The 26385-nt window shown below is 45.3% G+C and overlaps 1 protein-coding gene across 3 annotated transcripts in view; it reads right to left on the bottom strand.

Moving 5' to 3' along the window:
• Window positions 1–101: 101 nt before the first annotated feature.
• The window catches only part of LOC119179092 (alcohol dehydrogenase [acceptor]), a 111725-nt gene continuing 85441 nt past the window's right edge, over window positions 102–26385 (bottom strand). For all 3 annotated transcript variants that reach the window (XM_075869610.1, XM_075869609.1, XM_075869611.1), the window contains 2 exons: window positions 10442–10661; window positions 102–271 (listed from right to left, as the gene is read on the bottom strand). In XM_075869610.1, the coding sequence (XP_075725725.1) occupies window positions 139–271; window positions 10442–10661 (353 nt within the window). In that variant the 3' untranslated portion in view covers window positions 102–138. The remainder of the gene's footprint in view (window positions 272–10441; window positions 10662–26385) is intronic.

Below are 26385 nucleotides of genomic sequence, written 5' to 3'. Positions count from 1 at the left end.
TGATTAGCGCACACTACAAACATCAGCTATGCAACAGCTTAATAGTTTTTTTACTTCAGTTAGTCAACTCAGCAGGAACTATAACTATAAAGAAAAACAAGAAAAGTTTATCTTGCGTTTATTAGGACATCTCATAAATTAAGGATTGGCTTTCATAATCATTTCAGCTGCTTTGTCAGCAATCATCATGGTAGGCACGTTTAGGTTTCCGGTGACTATTGATGGCATGACAGAAGCGTCCACGACGCGCAGATTCTGGACACCTTTAACCCTGCAAAGAATAGCAGGACTCAAAACGGGAGGCAATACAATAAGAAGCTTAAAGCTAGCAAACTAGAGACATGCGGCTTAGTTAGGTGGTGCGTATTACACGTGCTATGTTAATGAATTTATCAACCAATCAGCTTTGGAGACATTGCAGTTAACAATGGCACAGCATATCATGCCACAAGTGAAGAAGGAGCAAAAAAAAAATATGAATTTTCTTATGGCATATAAACCGTGTTTGCAAGATTGCTCTATACTTTTCTACAAAGAAAGCACACCCATGAGTGCTAAGTAAGTATGTTGCAAAGTACTATCAATGGCGTTGAATTGGCGGCAAGTGTCGTCGTCTTGTAGCCAGAGCCAGTTTTAGCATTCTTTCTTGTGGTGTATATCTATGCGTAATTGCAGGTGCATGAAGAAATAAATTTAGATGTGGTGACCCTGCTGCGATTTTGTAAACATCGGTCTGGTGTCACAAGGTCGAACAGAAAATTAGCGTTTTTTTAGATGCGCTTGCACTCATTGTATAATACAGTATCCATGGTATACCAAGTACCGAGCGTGCCAGGTTCTAGGAAAACAGGTGCACTGTGTGATCGACACAAAAGCAGAACTGCACAGCTGAATTAGAACAGAAACCCTGGGACCTATATAAAAGATTCGAATTCAATGGATGAAGACACGCAAAACGTGGTGAGAAAAATGACAAGTGCTTTCTTTCTGAAGAATAAGAAAGCAGGATGGGTGAGAAAACCAGTGGAATTTGACTAAACCTTAGTCGAAATACAGGAGAAATAGACATGCGCTGGGAATCCAGCGAGATTGTAAGATTTGTGGGTGTCATCAAGTGTAACCGATTGAATTTATGTAAAGAAGTTGTACGCCAGGGTTGGGCACAATATCATGTGGGTAGATAAGTTAAGAAACAGAACTATAATGTGGAGCTGTTGTCATATACTTAAATTTAAAAGCTGGTAGGACCAGCTATAGTCAGAAACAGCTTAAAGAGGTGGCGCCACCAAATTTGTGGCATGCGTGTTTTTTGCTGTAAGGGTTTCCGTCGGCTCCAGGAAGCATGATACACGCACCAAGAGTCGTGTGTTTTCGCTAAATAGTTTATATTGCTCTACTTATGTGGACCATTTTCGGTTTTGGTTTCGCGACGCCAAGCTTGGCAGTGACGTCGATGCATAGGTGGCTTGGTCAGGTGACCATAGAAGGCTGTGACGTACATTGTGCTGAGTTTCGTCTGCTCTCACAGACGTGCCACACAAGCACCAGCAAAAGAAACGTGCTGACAGTCGTCGTAGCCAGCTGCAGTAGCATCCAGGCACTGACAAGACAAAAGGCAGCCAGAAGGAATCAATGCCTATATATTTACAACGTATGTACAGAACGCTGAAGGAGGCGGCGGCAGCCACGCTGTTGGCCGCGCGCAGCGTCTCTGACGGATGCCTGCGTTGTTCGCAAAGGACGCATAGAGTGTCTCTTCGAAAGCACCTAGTGGCCTTGACCGACGCTCACAGTATATCTGAGGGAGACACCAGCACGTTCGAAACAGCAGCCTCATTTCGGAGATGGCGGCGGTCACTCACGTCACTTCAAAACTGGTGTGACGTCACGACAACTGCCATTGCTTCTTCTATTCGGAAGTGTTAGTGTTTCTGCGCGAGCGATGGGACTAGATTGCGAGAGTCATCATTCAGGTACACTTTTAGAAGTGAATTAAATATATATTTTACGCGTTTGTCAAGTCCGACCCTTCGTGTGGAGAGTCCACGCATACAGAGGAAAACCACAACAGGCTTGTGATAGCCTCGATATTTGGTGGCACCAACCCTATAGGATGGCTTCCGCAACTGAAGAAATAGCCCTGCTTATCCGCTTGGCAAAGTTGTTCGATAGGACAGTCGCCGGCCGTCCAGCTCAAAATGTCAGGTTGGCGCACGCGCTCATTGGCGAATACCTGAGCACATTCGTTTTGGATAAAAAAAAATGCTGCCGACTTCTGCTGTTTGATTTCACTATACAAAAGGTATGACCGACTTTAGAACACCTACAACAATGAATAATAATTCAACGACTGCACAGCTGCCTGAAAAAGATAAAACAATCATTATTGTTCTTCAGTCACTCCCAAACACACCTCGGATTCTCATCGTCTCGTCGGCAAGCTAAACTCACCGTACGATCAGCCCGCGCAACAGATTCTGGATGCTCTGGATGCAGTACTTGCAAGCCTTCAGTAAGCCTTATTAGTCTACAGTAAGCCTCATTACATTAGTCTTCAGCAAGCCTCATTAGTCTCATATGCAGACAGAGACACATGATGCGCCCTAGATTCGGCGTTCACTCCCGTGGAAAGCAGCAGTGTTTTTTTTTTGCTCCCTTCATTCTATATCCTTATCTTTCAATACCTCATTCCCCTTACCCATGTGTAGGATTGCAAACTGGAAGCACGTCTCACTGTTTGTCTTGCAATTTCGTTCTGCCTTTTCTATTTACCAACATGCCCTCATTATTCCACTTGTTTTCAGTTGACGACGGGCTTCGTTCCCCATTCGGAGGAATTTCTTGTCTCATCTATCTTAAGGCCATCCTAGAGCTATTTTCAAGTTTAAGCTAAGTACCGTTTCAAAATAAGCACCTAAGTTCTCCCCCTTTCTCCTCTGTCGGCTCATGCTCCATGTTCTATTGTTTAGCCTTTCTTTTCTTCACTGTCTCTTCATTCCCCGTTCCCCCGTTAGTGTACCGTATCGGTTGAGGTGTGCTCACATGACATTTATCATGCACTTCACGCCCCATTTCCTTAACTTTTCACCACATGCACGTGATTTCCTAGCGACAGCAGCAAGCGGCAGCGAAAACCTGCTCCATCGCGACGGCTGCAACCGCATGTCGGCGACAAAGTGTCATAGTTGCTCTAATTAAAGCTATCACGTGCATACTAATAAATTGCGAAAAGAAGTTTAAAAGTTCTTCGATGACAACATGATAAATTTATACTATACTGTGTTACATAAGCCACAAACGCATTTCACGACCCTCTTTTTTTCTCAATCTTTGGTTTAACCACGACAGGCTGCCTATAAGCGTACGTCAAGGTGACTACGACGCACTTCACATGACGTTTTCGCATTGTAGGAAGTGACCAAACTGTCAAGCTACCGTCGATACATCAAAACAAACCTTCAATATCAAGATTTAGGACAAAATACGGCCGCTATATCAGTCCCCGCGTGAGTTGAGAATGTAAATAACGTAGTCAATGCCTTGCATCCCTTGAAGTTTACGCGGATAACAAGCATTGAGAGCAAATTGTAACTGAAGCGAGAACCAGTGGCGCAGCCATGTTGCCGGAAATCGCCACGCTGGCTTCCGGGCTCCAAGTGATCTTTTATAATTTCCCAGAAACGCACGACGCGACAAGCGGCGGCGACGGATGGGCCTCCGTGAGAGCAAATCTTGTCGCTAGTCACTGTCGTTTGTCGCTGTCGCGAGAAAATCACGTGCATGTGGTGAGGGATTCACAACTACGGCCATTTTTAAGCAATATCACTAATATCGGTTACGCAAACGAAACTTACTCAGAGTCACTCAAAATAATATCTTGCGCTTGGAGCACACTTGGACTCACTCATGTCGGAAAATTACTAGCGCATCCACAAGATGCACGTGCCCTGTTGTGGACAGTATGAAAGACGACGACGAAGTGACAGAGAGACTGGTGTAGTATGGCCAGTGTGGCATTTTAGTTTAGCCTGTGTGGCGTGTATTTTAGTAGGTGTTAGTAAATTACCCTTTTTATTACGAGGTCGAAAATTACAATTCAGAAGTGAGATCGACATCCAAACGCCACAGTGAGAAAATGAGTTTGGTCAGTCTTCGAAGCCTGTTGACGTTACCATAAAGAAACGCACCGACAACAGAGACAACCGACTGGCGGTGGACACACTACTTCTAGCCATTACGACATTATCTCAACTCATCACCTATCCCAAGTTCTCCAAGAAAAGGATCGACTACTAGAAACCCTGCTTGAGTGACTGTATGTGACTGCATGGCGCAACCTCACCAACGCCAATGTTCCAGGTGATTTCAGACTTCAGCCACAACATCAGTGCCTTCGCTGGCTCCGAGGACACTCCATGGGCGCGCGAGTGGATCGAGAACATTTGTCTTACGTCTAACCTTCACGGGTGTCCAGTTACTCACACGATTGAAACAGCCAAGGCCTATTGATAGGAGCTGCCAGGGACTGGTACCGTTCGAAGAGTTCTCATATCCAGTCGTCGGAAGACTTCGAGGTCCATTTCCGTTGTACTTCTTCAGACAGACTTTCATTGAAAAATGATGGCGCAGGCTTCGAGAGCGCTTGCAGCAGTCTAACGAAAACAGTACTGCCTACTTGAATGCCAAGTTGGTTCTTGGCTACGAACTCAACCTGGACTTTATCCATACGCGAGAGCAAGTTCTCTCGGATATGAGTTCTCGCAAACTCTGTATTATGGTCTTGGGTATAATTCATGACGATGTCAACGACCTACTACACGACATCTTGGAGCTCGAACGCATCGAACTAGAACGACAACGAAATTTCGGCACATACAACCGAAGCCTGAAACTACCATCAGGATTGGAACGCTGCCTGCTGGCTACCACGCAAGAAAATTGACTACCGACGTGAACCAAGAAACAGAACCATGCCAACCAATGCCGCCCGTCAACCAACACGTTACACCACAGCCCGAAGCCTACGTGACACACCGTCGTCTGCTCCCAACAGAAAGCGCCCAGGCAGAAAGAGACGACGCCCCGAGTCTACAAGAACTGGAAGTCGTGTGATATGCCAACCCCAAAGTATACGCGATCCCGTGTCAAACAAGCTCTACCATATGTAGAGAAATTCGGAGGCAGCGAAACGCCGAAAACGAAGGTAGGCGAAGAACCGAAGCCGAATATATCTGCCGGAGAAACAGGAAACCCAAAAGACAAGGAGACAGCCGAAGCTCAAAACAAAAAAAAAAAGCAGATGAACTTCCAACCTTTGCGAGAAAAGACAGTTACGCGGAGAGAGTGAAAGGAAAACCCGCAGCAGTGAAAGAAACGGCAAGAAAAGATGGTGAAGAAGGAATGAACAAGAAAGAAGATGAAACAGCAGTCAACGGACAAAATGCGACAGATAATGATCAGCAGGAGAACAGAGAGGTTGCACAAGACAAAACGCCGAAAGGCCGGCCATGCCGAAAAAACATAAGCGACGACAAGCCACTGGCAAAATAAGAAAAAGTGCCAGAGAAAAGTTGGAAATAAATTGGCATATCCCATGTACAGTGGGAACCGATGATATGCGAAGTAGGAATAAAGAAGGTTGAAATGCCACTTTAAAATCAGCACAACGTAACGAGGCTGTGGTAAATTATGCCGTATATGACTTCCATGCCATGATTATATTGTTTAGACCTGTCATTTACAGTCTTCTTTTATTCAAGTCCCGGAATGTTGAATTTGGTGTATGTGGAGCTGGTGAAACGACCGCGAGCACGCATGAGCGTAGCGTGTAGTCATGCTTTACATGACACTATATCAAGATTATCATGTATAGATGTGTCAAGTACCTTAGTCGTCTATTCACGTCACGTGTTATCAAATTTGGTATATGCGGAGCTAGTGAAACGGCCGCTAGCGAATCATGAGCGTGGTATAATGTCATATTCTTACATGGTGCCTGCCATGCTTATTATGCTTGCACCAGTCATATACCTTCGTCATCCATTGACGTCACGTAACACCAAATTAGATATATGTGGAGCAAGCGAAACGGCCGCGAGCGCATCATGAAGGGCCCAATATACTCCGACCTAACGTTGACGAGCGCGCACGCTGGGCGCAGTGACGCTGCGCAAGCAAAGCGCATGCCAGGCGCACCTCGTGCGCCTAGCGTCCGTCGGCGCGGCCTACGGACGCTAGGCAACATGCTGCAACACGCTGCATTTCGCGCCCATCACGTTACCCAGCTCTACCCAGATAGCACTGCGTCTGCCTCTCTTCATGATGGAGGGACGCCAGGCGCGCTCAAACGCGCATGCATCAAAGCAACGCAGGCGCAGATCGGCGCTTGGCGTGGCATCGCTGGCGTGACGCGACGAAACAAACGCCGGCGCGCACGCGCGCCTGGTCATGTTGAAGTGCATTGGCACCTTGAGTGTGGCATGTAGTCATGTTATTACATGACCAGAATCTCATCAATATCATGTTTGCACCAGTCACATACTTTCATCATCCATTCACGTGACGTAATACCAAAAATACCAAATTTGTAATATGTGAAGCTAGCGAAACGGCTGCAGCGTCTCATGAATTTGGCATGTAGTCACGCTGTTACATGACACGCATGTCGTGATTATCATGTTTGTACCTGTACTTTGCCTATGTCGTCCGTCCGCGTCACGTAGTACCAATTTTGGTACATGTGAAGCTAGCGAAATGAGCATGAACGTATCACGAGCGTAGCATGCAGTCATGTTGTTACATGACACGTATTTCATGATTATCGTGTTTGCACCAGTGACATACCTTCGTCATTGATGCACGTCCTGTAATAGCGAATTTGGTAGATGCGAAGCTAGCGAAACGGCCGTGAGCGTACCATGAGCGTGGCGTGTAGTCATAACTAGTCATAACATGAAAATCGTGGCATGCATTTCGTAATTTTCACGTTAGGGTTTGTCACTTATGCTCGCTATGCAGTCATGTCATACCATAGCAGTTCTGAAACATGCCATGTGAACAAAACCACCGAAAGATCAGCAGGATCATGAATTGTAAATCATGACATTCATGACATACATGTCATGATTTTCATGTGATGACTAGTCAGATATGTTCTCCATACATTCATGTTGCGCCATACCAAGTGTTCTGCCGATACGATTATCGAAACGACCAGGGGAGCTAAAAGTCGTAGGTGGCCAGATAGATAAATAGATAAATGAATAAATAGATAAACAGATAAATAGATAAACAGATAAATAGATAAAATAGATAAAATAGATAAACAGATAAATAGATAAACAGATAAATAGATAAAATAGATAAACAGATAAACAGATAAATAAATAGATAGATAGATAGATAGATAGATAGATAGATAGATAGATAGATAGATAGATAGATAGATAGATAGATAGATAGATAGATAGATAGATAGATAAAGTGAAAGTCGCCGAAGTTCGCTAAGAAATGCTTCGCATTCAAGAGAACACGAGCATCGTGAAGCCGGCACGCAGCAAAGCAAGCAGGTCCTCTTTCAAAGAGAAATACTATGTGGTTTTTTTTTTATGTGGTGCGAAATATTTCCTTTCTCTACTACGTGTTGTGGCTTTCCCTAAGGTCAAGCTTGTCCAGATGGCTGAAAAGTACGACATTTCCTTCCACGTTTCACGCTACGAATGGACGAACTTCTTGGTACCATTAGAATTTTAAGCGTCAGTATTGCTTTTATGTTATTTTGCTTGGGTTCCCGCATCTAGTTATCATGCATGTGTCAATTAGTAAACTGTTGAGAAAATAAGTTTAATAGGATGGCCGATCATTTTGAAGTAAGATCTGTCAAGAACTTTGCCAAGAGTGTCCTAACGAGGACGATAAGCGTTTCATTATTGGCAAATCTTGGCAAATTACAAGTGCATCCACGAGATGGACGTGCCCTGTTGTGGACAGTGTGAAAGATGACGAAGTGACTGCGAGACGCTGGTGCAGTATGAGCTGTGTTGCGTTTGACAGCAGCCTGTATGGCAATTTTTAACACGTGTTACTTATTTATTCTTCTTATTACGAGGTTGCAGATAACACTCACCAATACTTTCCTACGCCGCACTCAGTTGGACTCACACTCACGAGCGCTTTTTTTTTTCATTTTGACTTGCTCGGGCTTAATCGCACCAAGAAATTACTCACTCACCCAAACTCACTGATCGATATGAGTCGGACTAAGTCAGCTCATGAGCGAGTTCATTGACCTATGGTCTTGATTGTACACTGCAAGACTTCGATAATGCACTGCAATTTATCAAGACAGCAAATAAGCGAGAGTTTATAGAGTATCTTGAAGAAATGCCTGAATATTGGCATTCTAGCACTCTTCTATGTACTCATGAGCGACATAATATAAATATACTTCATTACTACCCTTGCGCAGCCGATTTCAACAGTGTTATTTTATCTTTCGCATGTTGAAATCACATTACTTTGCCTACTAGAATTACTGTTGACACTGCCACTATCTTAGACGTTTTTGTTACAAACATGTAAAAGGGTGGCTAAAGTTGAATCTGGACTGCTGAGTTTGCACATTACTGAAAATATTCCTTTTTTTCTTTATCAACAGAGTAAGCAAACGCAAGGTTAGAGTTGATAGATATATGACGAGGCAAAAAAATAATAACTCAAGCAAATTTTGATACCTCGGTCGGAATACAATCTTGCATACCAAATGCAGTATAAATAACATAAACATGGCATACTCTAATTTATTCGAAAGTTTTCAAATGCATATAATGACGCTTTCCCAATAACTACAAGAAGAGTAAATAGGAAGAATTTCAGAAAGCTGGGAATAACCAAACATTTGTGTGAAAAAATGTGCACCAAGAACAACATGTACCATTTATTTTAAGAATCGGGATCCTGAACTTCTAAAAGAGGATAAACAGTTATGTAATCAACTGAGTAAAGAATTGAACACAGCAAAAGCAAATTATTTCATTGGGCGTTTCACGAGAATCGAAAACGACAGTGGTTAAGTATGAAGAGAAGTAACTTATCTAAAGAAAGGTGAAGATAATAGTTTGGCGAACAAGACAAGTGCGCCGGAAGGGAAGTTGTGTGCCTTTGATTAACTTCTACCTTTAATGAGTACTTTGTCAATGTTGGTAAACCACTCGGTCATACACATGAACTTGGTAATATATTTATTAACACTATTAATAATTTATCGAAGTTTGTTTTTTCCGCCCAGTTCCTCTCAAGAATAGTGGCTTTAATCAAACAGTTACAAGTTTATTTACCTGCGGTTCACGATGATATGAAATCTGTATCTAATAAGGACATTGCCCCTTTGACTTCTGACATATTGTCTTATCTTGTCAACCTGATGTTTAGTACTGGTGGATTTCCTGATGATCTAAAAATCACCAGGGTTTGTCTATTATACAAAAAAAGTCATCGAAATAAAATGCCAAGCTACCGACCAATTTCTGTGTTAACAGTATTTTCCAATTTATTGGAAGGAGTCTTCAATTGCAGGCTTGATTGTTTTTTCACTAAAGACAAGCTGATATCTGTTTGCCAGTTTTGTGTTTTAAAAAAGACAAATACACAGAGCAGGTGCTACTGGTTATTAGAGACAAATTATTTCAATATATAGAACAACAAGACTACTATCTTGGTCTCTTACTCTTTATATATGCGTTTGACGGCGTACAGCACAATATTTATTTAAAAAAAGTTAAATTACTATGGCGTTTGTGGTGTTCCAGTTAACTTAGTGCAGGAGTATTTATTGCATAGGATGCAGTATTTACGGGCGAATGATGTTGACACCTCTGTGGCGGGGATAGCAGCAAATTCACCTAACTGTGCAATCAGGTTTACATATATTTATGTCAGGCTATACAAAAGCGCTGAGGTCTCTGTAGGGCAATTTATTTTTTAGCCCGGCTTTCACCCTTGTATGAAAGAAAAAAAATGAACTTCATTCCACTTCACTTTGGCAAACATTATTCAATATAGGGAGAGAAAGAATTGCGACACCCGCAAACACTGCATTCTAGGTGAAACTTATGTTTACGAATAAAGTTCTCATAGTAAACGCGTGAGCGCGCCACTACGCTTCCTGAATTCATGAAGTACTAATGTGGTGAATGAAGAAAAATAGTTGTTGAAACCTAACCCTTTCGAGCACTTCAATTTTTTGTCTGTTGTCTAGGAAGTTCGCACTAAACAAGATATCGTAAATTACCAACGACACCAAACATCAACACTCTATGCTGCCTACGATTGCTTGTCGAAGCTCAGGACATTTCCCGAAATATATGAGCGAATGTCCACACATATGCAAAGTGCGTGTTGTTTCACGTCGTACACTCCTAACGAAATGTGTGAGAATGCGCACCTGAGCTCATGGTCCACCACGGCGTCTGTATGGGAACCCATGGAACACGTGCAGCAGGGGTGCCACGTGGTTTGTGCCATATGCTGCACAAAACAGCCGAGGTACGGTTTGCTCCAGATCGGGAGGGCCCATAAACACTGACGAAGAGGGATTTCCCAAGGCTTCGCTCCAATGCGCTGCATGGCTTTGCTCTTTATGAGGTCCAGAGCAATCTCGGCTCCTGTCAACGAGAAACAAAAGATGAAAGGAGCGTTTCTTTGTATTTCTACACATCTCCACTTTTCTTTTCATGAACAAGCTAAGGTATTCTGCTGGTACTTTGGGAAGATCCCCGAGGACACCATGGAAAGGCGTCGTGGTATAGTTTCTATTAAAGCCACGCAGGAGAACATTTGGAATGGTAGTTGTAAAGAACTTTTAAGGGAAAAAAATGAAGTTACAGGAGGAAAGCTATTGAAGCTTATATTAGAAACTGGCAGACACCACGTTCTGGGGAAATCGATGATATGCGAAGCGCAAACGAGGAAAGTTCATATGCCCCTAAACATCAGCATATCAGGCGGGAGGACGTAAAATACACCAAACACAATTTTAGGAATACCAGCACCCGCAGTGGTAGACATGTAGCCATGCAGATAATGCTGTACATGGCTTAGATGTAATAATAAACATGCTTGGGCCTGACATTTGTGTTCGCCATCCATTCAAGTCACATTATACCAAATTTTGTTATATGTGAAACTAGCGAAAGGACCACGAGTGCACTCTGAGCGTAGCAAGTAGTCATGTTTACATGACACGCATGTCATTATTATGTACAGACGTGTTATTTGCCTTCGTCGTCCATTTGCGTGACGTAATACCAAATTTGGCATACGAAGCTAGCGAAACAGCTGCCAGCGCATCATGAGTGGGCATGAAGCCATGTTCTTACATGACACGCATGTCATTATTATGTTTACCCAGCCATATACCGTCGTCATCGATACCAAGTTTAGTATATGTGAAGCTAGCAAAACGGCCACGAGCATGCGTAGCACGTAGTCATGTTTCACATGACACGCATATCATGATTAACATTTTTGTGTGTCATTTACCTTCGTCACACGTTCACGTCACGTAATACCAAGTTTGGTATATGTGAAACTTGCGTAACGACTGCGAGTGCATCATGAACGTAGCCTGTAGTCATGTTTTACATGACATTCATGTCAAGATTTCAACGTTAGAGCCTGTAAATTATGTTCGCTAGACTGCTATGTCATACCATATAAGTTTTGCAATATGTCATGTGAATAAAACTACCACTTATAATACGAATGCCATGAATATCATAATGTACATTATGATATTCATGACATACGTGTCATGATTTTCATGTTATGACGGCTTTCTTAAGTTTGTCATAGTCATGTTAGCCCATACCTATTTGGTACAGATCCCATTATCGAAACAGCCAAGAGAGCTAAAAGTCATAGGCAGCTTGAGAGATAAAAGAATAGATACATAAATAGATAAGTAGATGAATGAATAAATAGATAGGTAAATATATATAAATATATACTAGATAGATAGATAGATAGATAGATAGATAGATAGATAGATAGATAGATAGATAGATAGATAGATAGATAGATAGATAGAATCGGGCAATGTCGTCGAAGGTCGCTAAAATGTATCGGGCTCAATAATATCTGATAATTCACGCCCCGAAACCACGAACTGTAAATGAGAGACGCCTTATTAGAGCGCTCTGCGAATTTCGCCCATCTGGTGTTCTTTATAGTGCAGTGACATCCCAGTGTACTCAAGCCTCTACTTTTTCGCGTACACTCAAATACGACCACCGCGACTTGCAGGGAACTCGCAACCATTGGTTCAGCAAGCGAGCAGCATATCAACTTCTTCCCCACAGCGGACAAGGTAAAAAAGCTAACGACTGCGCACATTTCAAATGATGACAATATCCATCAAGGAGGCTAAAGTTTACATGAATTGTTGTGAGTTAAAGCCCTTCATAGAAAGGTAAGCAGAAACAAAATAGACTTAACGGAAGTCATTTCGAAGATCAGACGCCCGTATGCAGGGCGAAACAACAAATAGAAAACCATATAAAAATGAAGGCTGAAATTATCAGATTTTTCATTTTTTACGGATTCAAATATCAAACCACCAACACGTTATTTTGAATTAAAAAAAAGGTACGAGATAAAAGGGGCGGACATAAGCGCACAAATACAACGTGGAAGGTTATGCTTTCTTTAAATTCAGCCTTGTACCCATACATGTGACTGCGATGTCGGGAATGACTTCCGATGCTTCTACTATATCTTCCTAAAATATCTTCCGACGCTTCTACTCTGATAGCGATGGTGGAACGCAACGAAGAAAGAATTGTGCTGCTTCGATTTTTGTTGTTTCAGGAAAGAAACAGCACACAGTAGCCTAGGATACAACTTTGTCTTTTGTGAATTAGGCATGACGAGAGACGATGATGAACTGTTTTGGTTTAACGCCATCAAACTATGATATTGTTACATGACATCTGCAACGAGAGAGCATCAGGTAGACGATGAAGACTATGAATGTGACTGCGCTCGTGTTCTTGCTGTTGTTCCTCCATCTTGGCTGCAGCTGCCTCTGACTCTACCTATGTATTTTGTAAACACATTTATTTCATTCATACTCTCACCCCCGCTACGTTTGGTGGTGGTGCTGGGTACAATACGATATCTATTGTTACCCGATTTCTTTATGATATTCAATTGTGCTTTGTAGATGTATTTATGTTGTACCCTGCCCTTCCTGCATGGGCCACATGGCCTGCAGTATTTTGTAAATAAATAAAATAAAATATAACGGAGCTGCTCAGTGGCCGACGTTTGAATTTTTGCACCATGGCAAACCAGGAACCCGCTCCCGCCGAGGCGACCTCAACTATGAGTGTTGTTCTTTCGCCGCTAAAAGATCTAGGTACGTTCTGTGGCACTGATGATGTCGACATTGAAGAAAGGTTGCCGTTGTACGAACGTACAAGTAAAAAGTACGACTGGGATAAAACTTTTATGTTGGCCGACATCCTTTTCTACGTGAAAGGAACAACAAAATTGTCGAAAAAGTGCCGAAAATCAGAAAATGGCATGGAAGAAACCGACAAAGTTTAACACATATTGAAATTCATTGCAGATGTTGCTTTCAAACTTCTCCTATGCAAGGACTGCAACACAGCGCATGCCATAATCAAGGAGTGCAAGCGTTCTGAGGCCGCAAAAAGTCTACCTATCGCCCACCATTTTACTAGACTTCCAAACACAGCAGCAACCTGGTCGTGCGAAGATGGGCCTGCACTACAGACGCCATGAACTATCGAGCACGTGACCAAGATTATCAGACATGAACTTGAAGCTCTGTCTCCTGCGTCCACGTGCTCCCTGACTGACTCTAGCCCTCGATGGTCTACTGGTACATTCAAACGTGCGACAAGAGCTTTCCCATGCCGGGCTGACCTCCGAGTGCACTACAGCTCGCTCTCAGCCAATTGACCATCGTCGAGCCCCTGTTTCTTATGCCCAAAGCGAAAACCTTCCGTTGCGCACTCGCAATCCAGCCGAGTGGAGGACTGCTGACAATCGTCCGATTTGTTTCAACTGCCGCCATATCAGACATGTGGTTCGGCATTGTAACATCCCCCGGTATCTTCATCAGGCATCCTATGGGTACATCGATCGCCCAGAGAGATTATGGACGCTTTCAACCTTACCAGAAATCACCTCAGGCCACCGACGAAGACGTTCCTTCAATGCCGCTATATCACCGTCGTTCTCCATCTCCGCATGCTCACCAGTCCCGTTCACTGCTCTCCCGTCGCCCGTCGTTTCGCTTGGCCCAATTTCGCCGACTAAAGTCGCCGACTGACCACCTGCTACGAGAAAACTAGATGATTCAGCTCTCAGAGGTGATGCTGCATTGACCACTTGCCTGCCAAGTCCTCTGACCATGATGCCTTGTAGACGCAACCTTATTGACATTGAAGTAGACGACACACCCGTTGTTGCACTTGTGGACACAGAGGCTCACATAGCAGTGATGAATTCAGAACTTCATTGCCGTCTTAGGAAAGTTAACACCACCAACAGTACCACTCATCTAGGTCACCGACGGTGGTGCTTTTCCCGTGCTTGGAATGTGCTCCGCACGTATAAGTATTGGTGACCACTCTGCGACAGTACTGTTTGCTGTGCTCGAGAAATGTTCCCATGAACTTATCATCGGCATCAACTTTTTATCCGCCAACTGTGCCCGTATTGATTCTGGGACCGGCATGCTTCAACTTGATTTACCATGTTACCATGGCGACCCAACACCAACTCATCTACGTTTCTGTGCTGCAGATCACGTTCGCCTAGCACCTCAAGCCGTTCCCTACGTGAACCTGAAGTCTGTCCCTCCTGTTCCCTATGGTGACTACATCTTGACACACCTATTGGTGACGTTCTACTGGCCAAAAATGTTGCAGTGCCTCACACACTTTTGACAGTCGCGGGAAATACAGCATCTCTTGCGATTCTGAACTTCAGCTGGTGCGCTCAAGTTATACCAGATGGCATGACTGGCAAGATTCTCTTCTATATATGCTGCTTTTTGGGCGTTCGCTGCCGAATCTTCTTCGTCCACTGCTCCATTCTCCTCCTCGCAAAGCGCAGTGGATGCCACGATTGAGAACATGATCACCTCTGACATTCTTCCAGCACGGACATCTGATATCCGGCACCTGCTGAAATCCTACCATGACGTCTTCAATTTTGATGACCGCCCTTTGTGTGAGACGTCCTTCGTAACTTTTAGGATCAACACTAGAGACGCCGGTCTCATCCGATGGCATCTTTATTGCGTGTCCGATGCTCAGCGACAAGTTATCTAGCACGAAGTTGAAGAAATGCTCACCAAGGACGTCGAGGAACCTTCCTGCAGTCCATGGACATCGCCGGTCGTGCTAGAGAAGAAGGACGGCAGCTGGCGCTTCTGCATAGACTACCGTCACTTAAAGTAACACGTAAAGACGTGTATCCACTGCTACGAATTGACGATCATCTGGACTGCATACATGGGTCTGCCGAGTTTTCATCTGTCGAATTAGGATCAGGATACTGGCAGATTTCTGTCCATTATTGAGACCGTGCGAAAACCGCATTCATTTCACCGGATGGAGTTTTCTAGTTCAAGGTTATGCCACTGGAGTTGTGTAATGCCCAGCTACATTTTAATGAATGATGGACTCTCTCCGGCGTAGATACCAATGGTCAACATGGCTGTGCAACCTCGATGATGTCATCGGATTTTCACGCACATTTGAAAACCATCTTAGCCGCCTGTCGGTTTTCCTTGAGGTTTACTGGACAAGATGATTTCAGCCCAACTCTTCCAACTGTCGTTTCGACCGTCGGGGGAAATCACTCTTCTGGGCCACCTTGACAGTGATCAAGGCATGCAACCCGATCCCGACAAAATTTGAGTGTTCAGATTTTCCCGTACCACGTTCCGCAAAAGATGTACAGAGTTTAGTCGGCCTGTGTTCTTACTTTCGACGTCATGTGAATAATTTCGCTTATATTGCCCGACCACTTACGGTACCGCTGAAGAACGGCATGCCTTTTTATTGGAGTACTGACCAAGCAACTGCCTTCTGCACCCTTACAACATTACTTACTTCCCCAACTATCGTGACCCGTTCCGACCCGTCAGACCATACTGAAGTACGTACCGATGCCAGCGGACATGGAATCAGTGCTGTTTTTGCCCAGCGGCAACGAGGACAGCATCGCGTGATCGCTTGTGTCAGTCGCTTCTTTTATTCTTCTGAGAGCAAGTTTTCCATCACAGAGCGTGAGCGCCTCGCACCAGTCTGGCCAGTCAGAAAATTTTGACCATACTTGTTTGGCCACACCTTTTCGGTAGTTATGGATCACCATACCTTGTGCTGGCTGTCGTCCCTTCAAGATCCAACTGGACGACTTGACAGTTAGGCCTTGAAACTCCAAGAATACAGCTTTGATGTGGCATACAAAATTGGCCGAATGCACCAGGATCCCGTCCTCCGTCTATCCCGTCCCCTCCGTGAACCCACCCGACCTTTCAGCACATGATTCGCATTCTTGTGTCTTCGCCATATATGCTTTCACTGACATATGCAAGAAACAGCTCAGCAATGTCCACTTGCGGTCTATTATGCACCATCTACGTTTACCCCACGTCGACCCGTCCCTACACTTGTTCGTTCTACGCCATGGCACTCTTTACCGACGCAACACCTGTGCCGAGAACCAGAGATACTATCCGTAGTTTGTGACACTCCCTTCCGCTGTTCTTGAAGTGCTTCATGACGCCCCAACCCCTGGACATCTCCGGGTCACGTGCACGTACGTTCGCGTGCGGCGTAGGTTCTTCTGGCCAGGCCTTTACAGTTCTGTGCGCCGATACGTTGCTCCTTGTCAGTTCGGCCAGCGCTCCCAAATTTTCCACCTACCCACCAGCTGGTCCACTGGAGTGAATAGGCATACCCTCCGCCCCCTTCTACCGCGTTGATCTCGATCTCGTTGGACTATTTCCTACTTCTCTGACTGGAAACAAGTGGATAGCTGTAGCCATTGATTACGCCACGAGATACACTATCACACGAGTGATACCGGCAAGTTGTGCCACTGACGTCGCGCACTTCTTTCATGAAGTTATTCTTCACCATGGAGCTCCTCGTCAGCTGCTGACCGATGGCAGTCGCTCATTTCATTCAAAAGTCGTAAGCGACCTCCGTCACTCGTGTTCGACGCGTCACAAGCTCAATACGACCTACAGCCCGCAAACAAATGGTCTTCCCGAGCGCCTAAAGCGAACCTCGACAGCAATGCTCTCTATGTATGTTTCAAAAGATCCCCTTGATTGGGATAGCACTCTGCCTTACGAGGCCTTTGCATACACTTCATCACGCTACGACATCGCTGGCTTTTCCCCCTTCTCTTTATTGTTTGGCTGTCATCAAGCGTTACCCTTCGAGACTTCTCCCATTAACTACGCAAATGGTTACAGAGTACGCTCGGGATGCCAGTGCTAAGGCTCAAGTAGCCCGTCAAATCACACGGGAACCTCTTTTTGGCTCGAATTTCTCTCAGAAGGCCCCTACGATAGCCATCACAAAGTATTTTCTACTCTCCAGGCTCATTGTTCGTTCTCTGGACACCCTGCCGCCACGTTGGCCGGTCTTCGAAGCTCCTTGATTGATATGTTGATTGGTATGTGGGGTTTATAGTCCCAAAACCACCATATGAATATGAGAGACGCCGTAGTGGAGGGCTCCGGAAATTTTGACCACCTCGGGTTCTTTACCGTGCACCCAAATCAGAGCACCCGGGCCTAAATTTCCGCCTCCATCAGAAATGCAGCCGCCGCAGCCGGGATTCAATCCCGCGACCTGCATGTCAGCAGTCGAGTACCTTAATCACTAGAACACCTCGGCGGCGTTGTCTCTGAAGCTCCTATCTCGCTAATCGGGGTCTTACAAGGTTTTATGCCGGCTTACTGAGATCACATATTTTCACAAGGACGCAGGGACGCAGGCACAAAACAGGGCGTTAACTTTCGGTCCAAAAGGCCAAAAAGAAAGTACACCAAAGAACGCGCACACAGAACAGCTTCGTTCTCCTTCTCGAAGGCTGGCCACTATAGTTACCAGCCTACCTTAAATCAATTCCCCATTCCAAGAGCGACCTTCCCGGTAGGTTGGGTAAGTTGCTGAAGATGGTCATGGAAACAGATGGTCACGTCAACTAAAACAAAAGTAACCCCGTGCTGTTGTAGATAATAAAAATGAAAGTGCTCATAGCTCGCAGGCGTGGTATGATTTCATCCACACTACGTGGATTACTTCTGAACATGAACGTCATGGGAATAAACTGGTATCGGAGCTTTGGAGAAATACCTCGTAATTCATTTTGCTGAGGCAGTGCACAACTTCGTGTGGTTGAAATAGAACCGCAATAGCTTCTCCAATAGCCCACGATGTCAAACTAGTGTCCACACCCATACATAGTCACCACGTTCCTTCGGCCTTAGTTGTAACGACGAGTGTCGATATCTTGCTGCTTGTGAATGCGAGTTTGTGCAAGCTGGCGGGCTTTCTCGGCTTTCTGAACTAAGTCGTCATCGCTGTCATTTGCACTGGTGTCCTGGTCTACGGGGACCATAGCGTCTAGCGGTGTAGCGACGCGATGGCCATAAACAAGCTCGATTGGTGTCAGGTCTGTAGTCTTCTGCACAATGGTATTATAACTAAACGTGACGTACGGCAAAATTTATTCCAACGTTTCGTACTCTATATTAACATGCAAGGGGAGCATGTCGGCCAGTGTTTTGTTAAACTGCTCTGTGAAGCCGTTCGTTTGGGGATGATAAGCTGTTTTCTGGTGGTTGGTATGCGTCAGCTTGGCACTCTTTTGCAATAACTGTGCCGTAAATGCTGCTCCACGATTGCTTATGAGAAGAGCAGGTGCCCCATGATGCAAAAGAATGTCGTGGAGGAAGAGTCTGGCGACTTCAATTGCAGTTTCCTTAGGAACAGCTTTGATTTCTCCATAGCGAGTCAGATAGTCAGTTGCGACCATTATACACTTATTTTCTGAGGATGACGTAGAGAATGGACCAAGCAGATCTATTCCCACGTGCTGAAATTGTGCTGGAGGTGGATCTAATGGCTGGAGGTAGCCGGCGGGCTTTATTGGTGAAACCTTATGCCTCTGACAGTCACGGTAGGTTTGGACGTAGCGCTGAACGGACGAATACAGCTGTGGCCAGTAGTACTTTTGTCGGATGTGCGCTTATGTCCTAGCAAAGCCTTAGTGAGTCCTCGAGAAAGCAGTACACATAGTGTAGCTAACGCTCTGGGGTCCAATCGTTCGTGACGACGGCCTGGTCAAAATGCTCAAGCCAGTCGTCGGCATCTTCAAAAGCAGCTCCGTGAAATGTCATCGGCGTCTTGGGTTGGTTGACAACCAGGTGCGCTGGTGCTAGCGTGGTGACGTTAGGGCGCGTTTGTGTCATAGTCCTCTGTTGTTCAGGCAGCAAACCATGCAGTGCCTCGAGTTCCCGGAGACGACGACTGGAATGTACGTGCACAGGGGTAAGCTTGGCTGAGCTACTCGATAGGCTAGCGCCAGCGGTGTTCTCCAGGGACCGCAGCAGCTACCGAACCCGGCACTTCCACCAGAAAATGTCCCAAGGACGCATGGACGCAAGCATAAAACAGGGAGTTTACTTTCGGTCCAAAAGGCCGAAAAGAACGAACACTACAGCACGCGCTGACAGAACTACTCCGCTGTCCTCCTCAGAAGCTGGTCACTATTCGCAACTTACAGGAACCATGGCGCTGCTGAGCAGTGGCGGCCGGAAGCTCTGTTGATATGATTGAAATTTTGAACCTGCTTCAAACAGCCGACGCCACTGCTTGTTCTCACGCGTTTGTGGTGTTTTTTCAACCATATTACCGGCCTAGATATTAGCGCAACACTTCGAGTTTCTCAAGTTAAAGGGAAAATATCAAAAAGAAAAGGCCGACAGATTTCACCGCAAGTCTTGATGCTCACAGCCTATATACACCGGGAGAAAAATCGGGTGTACCGTTCACATTAGCGTCCCAAAAAGCCATCAGGGGTTAAAGGGGCTAAATTTAGCAGGCGAATAACAAAGACAAGGCCCGTGAATGTATGTAGCACCCTTTTTCTGCACAATTACAGCAACGTATAGGTTTGCAGTTCTCGCATTTAGTTCGCCTACTCGATGCGTTCCGCTTCTAAAACAGAATGAATGAACTGGTTTGAAAGTGCTTATCGCATCCTTACACATCTGAGGCGTGTGCGAAGTGCTTCCATGACCTTCACACATGCAGCGAATTGTGCAGCGTTGCGCGCGATTACGTACAGCCAGCATTGTGAAGGGCGTACGTGTGGGCGATATTTACAACTTTGCGCATATTTGTCTTCCCATTAGGGTACTTGACATTTTTCTTACTCAATATAGTACCTTAGAACTTTACCACTTTAAACACACATCCAAGGGCCACCGAAGTGCGAAGAATTGAAGTCTTCGCCCAAAGTGTACTCTCAGCTATCGTCTCTTTCGGGGCGATCATCTCAATGACTGCCATCTTGGATGTATAGTCGCACTACCAATAGGTCTTGAAAGTTGCGAATAATTGCCAGCCTACCTTGCGTCAATATGGGATCGCTTCGTATGACAGTCAGTCGTGGTCGTCCGCACCCGCCACTGACGTCGCCCACGTGTGCCGTCAGAAACCATACATCTCCGCCTATGATCCTACTCTCCATTAGGCGCCGAGATGGCGCTACCGGCGGCAGGGGGTTATATTGCCACGTTCCACTCCTCCAGCTTTGTTATCACCCAAATACACTACACAATTCTCAGCGCAAACCGCGCCTGCAGTTTTCGAGAAGCTTGGGTACTGTAGTAGATATTTTTCATAAGATCACGCCCGTCATTCTTTCTGCAAAACGATCTTCTTGAGAAAATAAACTTCTCACCACTCCGAGCCCAGTACTTACTTGTGGTGCCTTCAGCTCTGCGGCCAGAACTTCTGCAGGCCCTGCACGATGATCCGACGGCAGGGCACCTCGGTGTTTCCCGCACGCTCGCGAGGATACAAGAAAGGTACTACTGGCCACGTCTTACCACCGACGTCACTCGTTATGTGAGGACATGCCGGGACTGTCAGTGACGCAAGACACCACCGACTAGGCCAGCGGAACTTCTGCAGCCAATTTAACCGCCTCGCTGACCATTCCTGCAGACTGGTATAGACCTACTGGGGCCGTTTTTGACGTCGGCTTTCGGAAACAAGTGGATCACGGTAGCTACCGACTACCTCACCCACCACGCCGAGACAAAAGCCCTGCCCAAAGGCAGTGCATCCGAGGTAGCTAAATTCTTCGTCGAAAATATCGTCTTACGTCACGGTGCCCCGGAGGTCCTCAGCACCGACAGAGGAAAGGCATTTACTGCTGACCTAACTCAAGGGATTTTGGCGTACAGCCAGAAAAACCACCACCAGACGACAGCGAACTACCCACAGACCAACGGCCTCACCGAGCGGCTAAACAAGACTGTTTCATAAGGACCAGAGAGACCACAGAACCGATACGTCTTCGGTTTATTGTTGACAGAACAGGATAATAAAAAAATATGCAGAGCATTCACCTGGTTACTTCTTCTTCCTCGCCTCCGAGCTCCATTTTCAATCTGTTTTCTACATCTTCCCGCCGGCCAGATTCAACCGAAGCAACCTTCGAGCGAATACAGTAGTTGAGTTGGCCTCTTGACTAATTTTCCTTAGGTGTACGAAGCAAGGATGTTCTCACTAGTCCGTCCTTGCCTGGGAAAATCTTTTCGACCTTGCAGAGTTTCCACCGAGTTCTTTTTCGCGCTTCTCCAAGCAGAAGTACATCTCCTTCTTGTACATTTGTGTGACGCTCTGTTTTTCTTCTGGCACACTTAAGCTCCCTCAGGTACTCCTTTTTTTATCTGGTCCACCATGTTATCATTGCCCGTTTTCTTGCACTCCAGTAATTCAGCAAACTGTATTCTCCGAGTCTGTTTTCTTCCTGCTTGTTCATTGCTTGCCTGCCTCCTATAAAGTCCGCCGGTGTGATGGGTTGTGGCTCGTTAGGATCGTCATACACATAAGTAAGAGGCCGGTTGTTAAGTACACCTTCTGCTTCAACAACCACAGTCCGTAGTTCTTCTTCATCCAAAAGTCGAGCACCTATAGTTTTTGCCATGGATGTCTTAAAGCTTCTGATCAGTCTTTCATAAAATCCTCCCCACCATAGAGCTAACTCTACAATAAACTTCCATTTTATTTTCAGGTTACTGGTATACTCTTGAACCCTTTCATCTTCCATCTTTAATATCTTGTTCATCTCTTTCTCAGATTTCTTGAATGCTCCTGCATTATCACTGTAAATAGTTGTACACAATCCTCTTCTAGCTACGAATCTTCGGAATGCTTTTATAAACGCTTCTGATGACATCCTCTCAACCAACTCCAGTTGTATGGCTCTTGTTACTGCACACGTAAATATCACAATGCAAAACTTTGTAACTTTTTCGCCTTTCTCCTCGCGAGCATTTAGCGGTCCAGCAAAGTCTATACAAACTGTGTCGAATGGCCTCGTCTGTGTTATCCTGTCAGCTGGTAGTGGTGTAATTTCTTGTGCCATTGGTCTAGAATTGAATCTCCCACATGTGATGCATTTCTTTATCACATATTTCACCATCTGTCGGGCACGCAGAATCCAAAACTTCGTTCTTAGATGTGTCAATGTTGCCGCAACGCCACCGTGCATTGTTACTTGATGCGCGTTCAGAACTAGGAGTTCTGAAAAGTGACTTTCTCTTGGTAAAATAATAGGATGCTTCTCATAAAAGCTCAAATCACTCCACTGAAGCCTCCCTTTTACTCTCAGGACATCTTCGAAGATGTCCTCTTCGAAGATGTCCTCTTTTACTCTTGATCATCTTCGAAGATGTTCGTGCCGTACAGATTCATGTTGTCATATATTCGTGTCACTGCATTTTGTAGCGTTTTCTGCTCCTGCTTTATCAGCACAAACTCTGCCTTGTCCAATTTTTCTCCCGTCAGCGAACTTGTTTTCCTTTCTTTTCGTCGGTTTTTTATATAACGCATCACCCACGCGGTAACTCGTAACGCTTTCTTGTATGATTCAAATCTGCTCACATCAATTATCTTTTCTTCACTCGTGGTGGTAGTTAAGCATGCCACTGTCTTTTCTTTGTCTTTGTTGTCATCACTGTCCGATTCTTGTGTGATGTCATAATCAGGCCTTTGTTTTTCATTCTTGATCCACCGTAATTCACTGTTGGTCACCTGGATAAGTCTTCTCTGCAATGGGTTGTTGTCGTCCAATGTCACGTTTTCCTTCCATAGTAGCCGTACTTGGTACCTTCCTGCCTTGAACTCCATTGTTTGTCGGACGTACTCTAGCACTTGTTCATCACTCATCTTTGTTGCTGGTTCCTCCTTGATGCCCATGTTTTCCAAGTCCCAGAATCGCTGCAGTTCATCCACAGTCGTGTCCGACTTGGCACTGACCTTGAATACCATAACCGTAGATGATTTCATCGGCGCACAATGAAGTCCTACAGGACCTTGAACCGTCCATCCCAATATTGTTTCTATTGCCATTACTTTTGGATGGATCTCGAGAATGCGACCAGTGACTACGGTCCAGTAATAACCTGCTCCAATTAATATAGAAGTTTCCATATTTTTTTCTTTCTTTGTCCGTCTTCTCGTTGTCATCAGCCAAACAAATTCCCATCGATCTTGCTCTTTCGTGTATTGTCAACGGTGGCAATGGTAGCACGTCACAGGATATAACATCTATCTCCAGTGCCTCAATCATGAATGGCTCCGAGATGGGATCCTTCCTCACGCTGACTTCGACGACTTTCATGTCTAGTTCCATCTCTCCTCCTCCAAATGATCCTACAGTAATCCTGTCGGATCTTTTTACCTTGCACGCTAGTTTTCTTGACAATCTTTTGAGGATGAATGTCCTCTGACTCCCGTTGTCCAGCAGAATCCGTGCGTAGCACCCACTGTCTTCTCCCTCCGTCTACGAAAAAGCTGTCTGCAGTAGTATGCACTTGTGTTCATCAGACTTCTGTGCGTGCATGTTGCAGGACTTGCTGGTGTCTAACCGGTCAGGTTGCGCGCTTTTACGCACTCGCTCATCATCATTGCCGCTTTGCTGCTGTGCTGACTTTCCTGCAGGCGTACGTGGTCGACACATGGATGTCGCGTGCCTTCTCTTGCATGTTTTGCAGCGTACGCTAGCGTGACATATCTTGGCCATGTGGTGAAGTCTGGTGCATCTGAAGCACCTTTGTTCCTGTTGCAAGGCTTATTTCTTCTGTTGCATACTAATGCTTCTTCTGCAATCTTCCGTGTAGTGTCCAGTCATCTCACAGAAGATGCATTTTTTCATCGAGGTGCTTTGAAGCGCAGATGTTCTAGTCCGCCTCATACTGTGCTGTGACTGGGTAACGTCGTATTTTTCCTCTCGAGTTTCTTCTATGCTGCGTATATATATGTTTAAAAACTTCATACTTTCTTTCAAAAAGCTCGTGCTGTCTCTTGACACTGAGTCTGATTCCGTAGTTGCTGGTCTGTTGTCACCTTTCTTTAAATCCTTCATCTTCATCTCAATCCTCATATTACCGGTAGCGCAGATTTTACAACAGGAGTTATCACTGTGGCGTAACTACCCATTTCCACTCCTAATGACTGCAATGCAACTATTGGAAGAGTTTCTCCAACCCATCTACATCTTTAGGACTCTTCACTGCTTCCAAATTTGCAAGCTCTTTTATGTAGGTCTCTCTCAAATTATCTTCTCGTCCGAAGATTTCTTTCAGAAGAGTGACTGCATGCTCGTAATTCTGATCAGAAAACTGCAAATCTTCTATGAGGGACGCAGCCCACCCTGCTCAGAGACGCCAGAAGATAATTAAATTTTTGATTCTTCGGCATGTTCACTCTGTTATGCACCGATGTCTCGAACTGGTGCCAAAACCTTGGCCATGCTGTTTTTTTCCCATCAAACTTGATCATTTCAAGGCGTGGCAACTTAACAAGCTCTTGCGTCTCCGAGATTTGGTTCGTACCTTGCACTGAGCTCGCCTGTTCTGTGAATATTCTTGTCAGTTGCGTCGCTTGTTCTAACTTGCGTAAGTGCTCTTCTATTTTTGTCGGTGCTGCGACGATCTTCATCTCATAATGCAAAACTCTTTCAAATTTTGCCTCCGCGTCGTCTTCTTCAATGAACGGTTCTATCTGTTCGTTATCTTGTCTTAGCGTCTATGATACGCTCTTCATCTGGTTCAGAAGCGTCATAAGTTGCGCTCGATCGGCGTCTTCTTCTATCTTCTTATCGATTTCGCTCGTAAGCGTCGTCACATTTGCTTGAAACGTCTTCCGCTTCTTCAATAGGACCTGTTTATTTATGCTTGAAACGTGTTGAAAGAGCTCTTGCCTGTTTATGTGCGTCGCCAACAGTCGTCGGTCGTGGTCCTTCTCTCGACGGTTCGTCCTTGAGCCAGACGCCACTGCTTCGTTCTTCGACCCGTTGTTGCGAATGGGTTGAAGTGTGTGCGTCTGTCTTCAGATCCTCCTGGTCACGGCACCATGTTTCAGAAAGACCAGAGAGACCACAGAACCGACACGTCTTCGGTTTATTGTGGACAGAACAGGAAAATAAAAAAATTATGCAGAGCGTGCACCTGGCTACTTCTTCCTCGCCTCCGAGCTCCATCTCCAATCTGTTTTCTACAAAGACGATCGCAGAGATGCTGGCAATGTACGTCGATGTCGAACACAAGACGTGGGACACCATTCTTCTGTACGTGACCTTCGCATACAACACGACGGTGCAGGAGACGACGCAGATATCTCCATGCAAATTGGTCTACGGAAGGAGCCCGGCAACGACGCTCGATGCCATGTTACCCAACGTCACCGACGAAGAAAACCTCGATGTGAGTTAGTACCTTCAACGAGCCGAAGAAGCCTGACAACTCGCGCATCTCCGCATTAAGAATGAACAGATGACCGACAGCTGCCATTACAATCTTCTACGACGCTTCATGGAATGCCAGCCCGGTGAACGTGTTTGGGTGTGGACGCCAATACGTCGATGTGGACTCAGTGCCCACGTCGACGTATTGATAGTCGTTCGACATCTCGGCCCACTTGATTACGAGGTTGTCCCCGACGGCATCATGAACTCTCAACGACGTCGATTACGACCTGAAGTCGTCCATGTCGCAAGCCTCAAGCCGTTTCATGCGCGTTAACTGAAACA

The sequence above is a fragment of the Rhipicephalus microplus genome, chromosome 7 (assembly GCF_043290135.1).
Source record: "Rhipicephalus microplus isolate Deutch F79 chromosome 7, USDA_Rmic, whole genome shotgun sequence".
NCBI classification, from domain to species: Eukaryota; Metazoa; Arthropoda; class Arachnida; order Ixodida; family Ixodidae; genus Rhipicephalus; species Rhipicephalus microplus.
This window is presented reverse-complemented; position numbering and strand designations above follow the sequence as displayed.